The sequence below is a fragment of the Buceros rhinoceros genome, unplaced genomic scaffold, assembly GCF_000710305.1.
Source record: "Buceros rhinoceros silvestris isolate BGI_N320 unplaced genomic scaffold, ASM71030v1 scaffold37098, whole genome shotgun sequence".
Lineage (NCBI taxonomy): Eukaryota > Metazoa > Chordata > Aves > Bucerotiformes > Bucerotidae > Buceros > Buceros rhinoceros.
In genome coordinates, this window is record NW_010426949.1 from 16738 (window position 1) to 18462 (window position 1725).

Below are 1725 nucleotides of genomic sequence, written 5' to 3' on the forward strand. Positions count from 1 at the left end.
CGAGTTTCTAATACTGGTTTCTTTCTATGTTTAAGTTCAAAAATTTGTATCATTATGAAACATGCCTTATTAGTGACATTCTAGAAGTGTGTTTTGCCACTGTTTTGGGGGAGAGGAGGCATCTAAAAGTCTTATTTAATGTGCTTTCTTTAGATTTCCTGTGCTTTTTTACTATAATCAAAATATATTACTAGACTTACCTAAATATATTGTTTCCAACATGACAAAGTTACATAAGAGAATCCCCTTGTACTTAAAGAAAAATGCAATTATTTTCTATGCTGCATCTCCAGACTGCTGTTTTAGAAAATCATATCTGATTATTTGCTCAGCAGAAGATTATTGAGTTGATTTAGCTGTGATTTTACTTAACAAAGCTTCAGCTGAATTCCTACCGTGGAGTCCAAAAAAGGTAGAGAGATATAAATGATACATTCAAACTGTGATTTTTGTGAACAGGGCCATCAATGCACCCCTCGGAGCTAATAGCGGAGATGAGAAACAGTGGGTTTGCACTGAAACAAAATGTGCTGGGGAGAAACTTGACCGTAAATGATCCATCGCAGGTAATGATCTTTTTGCCAGTAAGCTGAAAATGTCTATAAATCTAAATGTGATTGCTTGTGAATTGCTGCTTAACGTTTTCAAATATGCATATCCATAGGAAAGCTGAATAGCTGTACCAGTAGAAAAATGTCCAAAAACTTACTGTTTTCCAGCTTTGTTTTAGTCAGAATGGTGAATCATAAATTACTTCTTTTAAAGCTACGTATAATAAATTAAATCCCTCCTCTGGGTGACTAGAAATTGAGTTTTCCAGGGGATGGGTGGGGGTTTCACTGCATACTTCTGATGCAGTCCCAGCCTTTGGACAAAGTTGGAGGAAATAAGCACTAATAATTATTGCCAGGAATCCTGTATCTGAATATTTTTTTCACTTGATCAACTATTGTTACATTTATTACTTCTGGGAGTGAAAATGTTTAATTGTCTTAAACTACACAGGGTGCATTTCTAATTGAGGCACTTCTATAAAAATATGAAGTGAAAAATTCATAGACACTCCTTGTGTGAGCCACCATGAAATAGCTTTTGTTCATAAGACAGGGTAGTCAAACCACTAGTAAAGAGGGGATGACGGCCCTTGAAATCTTGAGTAAATCAACAATTCATTGTGTCTCCACGGTTGGATGTGCCTTTGCATTTAAAAAAAGTGATGTACCCCAGAAAAATCTAGCATATGGGCACAGTGAATGAATCACAGTGATATCAGTATGGCTGGTTTACGTAAGGTGTGGTGGAGGGGTTTGGGAAGAGCTTTTTTATCTTTATTTCTTCTTTCCCCTCCTGAGTGTGGCTAAAATTGTAAGCGTCACGGTGTAGAACTGCAGTGTACCAGATGCACATAATTTGTAGAATTCAGTGTCTTCAGAGTAGCTATGCTTTGCTGATTGCGTTACTGTAAGTAGATTGTATGATTGCTAGAACACTTTATGAACATTTGAAGACTAATAACTCAACAGTGAGGTAGACGTGTTAATACCCATTTTCCTAATGATTAATCCGAGACAGAAAAGTAATTTGCTTAAATTACCCTGGGTTCGAGCAGGGCCAGCATCGTAACTATTCATCCAAGCGCGGTAACAATGGAGTGACTTATCCTGGGGAATCATGTGAGCTCCAAAATTAGCTCATTTTTAACTATTTCAGAGATGCTTCTTTCCC

General features: G+C 36.9%; 1 protein-coding gene across 1 annotated transcript in view; it reads left to right on the forward strand.

Annotated features, from left to right (window-relative positions):
• The window catches only part of CIR1 (corepressor interacting with RBPJ, 1), a 21450-nt gene that overhangs the window by 15973 nt on the left and 3752 nt on the right, over positions 1-1725 (forward strand). Inside the window, exon 7 of the mRNA XM_010141701.1 lies at positions 460-566. Within this exon, the coding sequence (XP_010140003.1) occupies positions 460-566 (107 nt within the window). The remainder of the gene's footprint in view (positions 1-459; positions 567-1725) is intronic.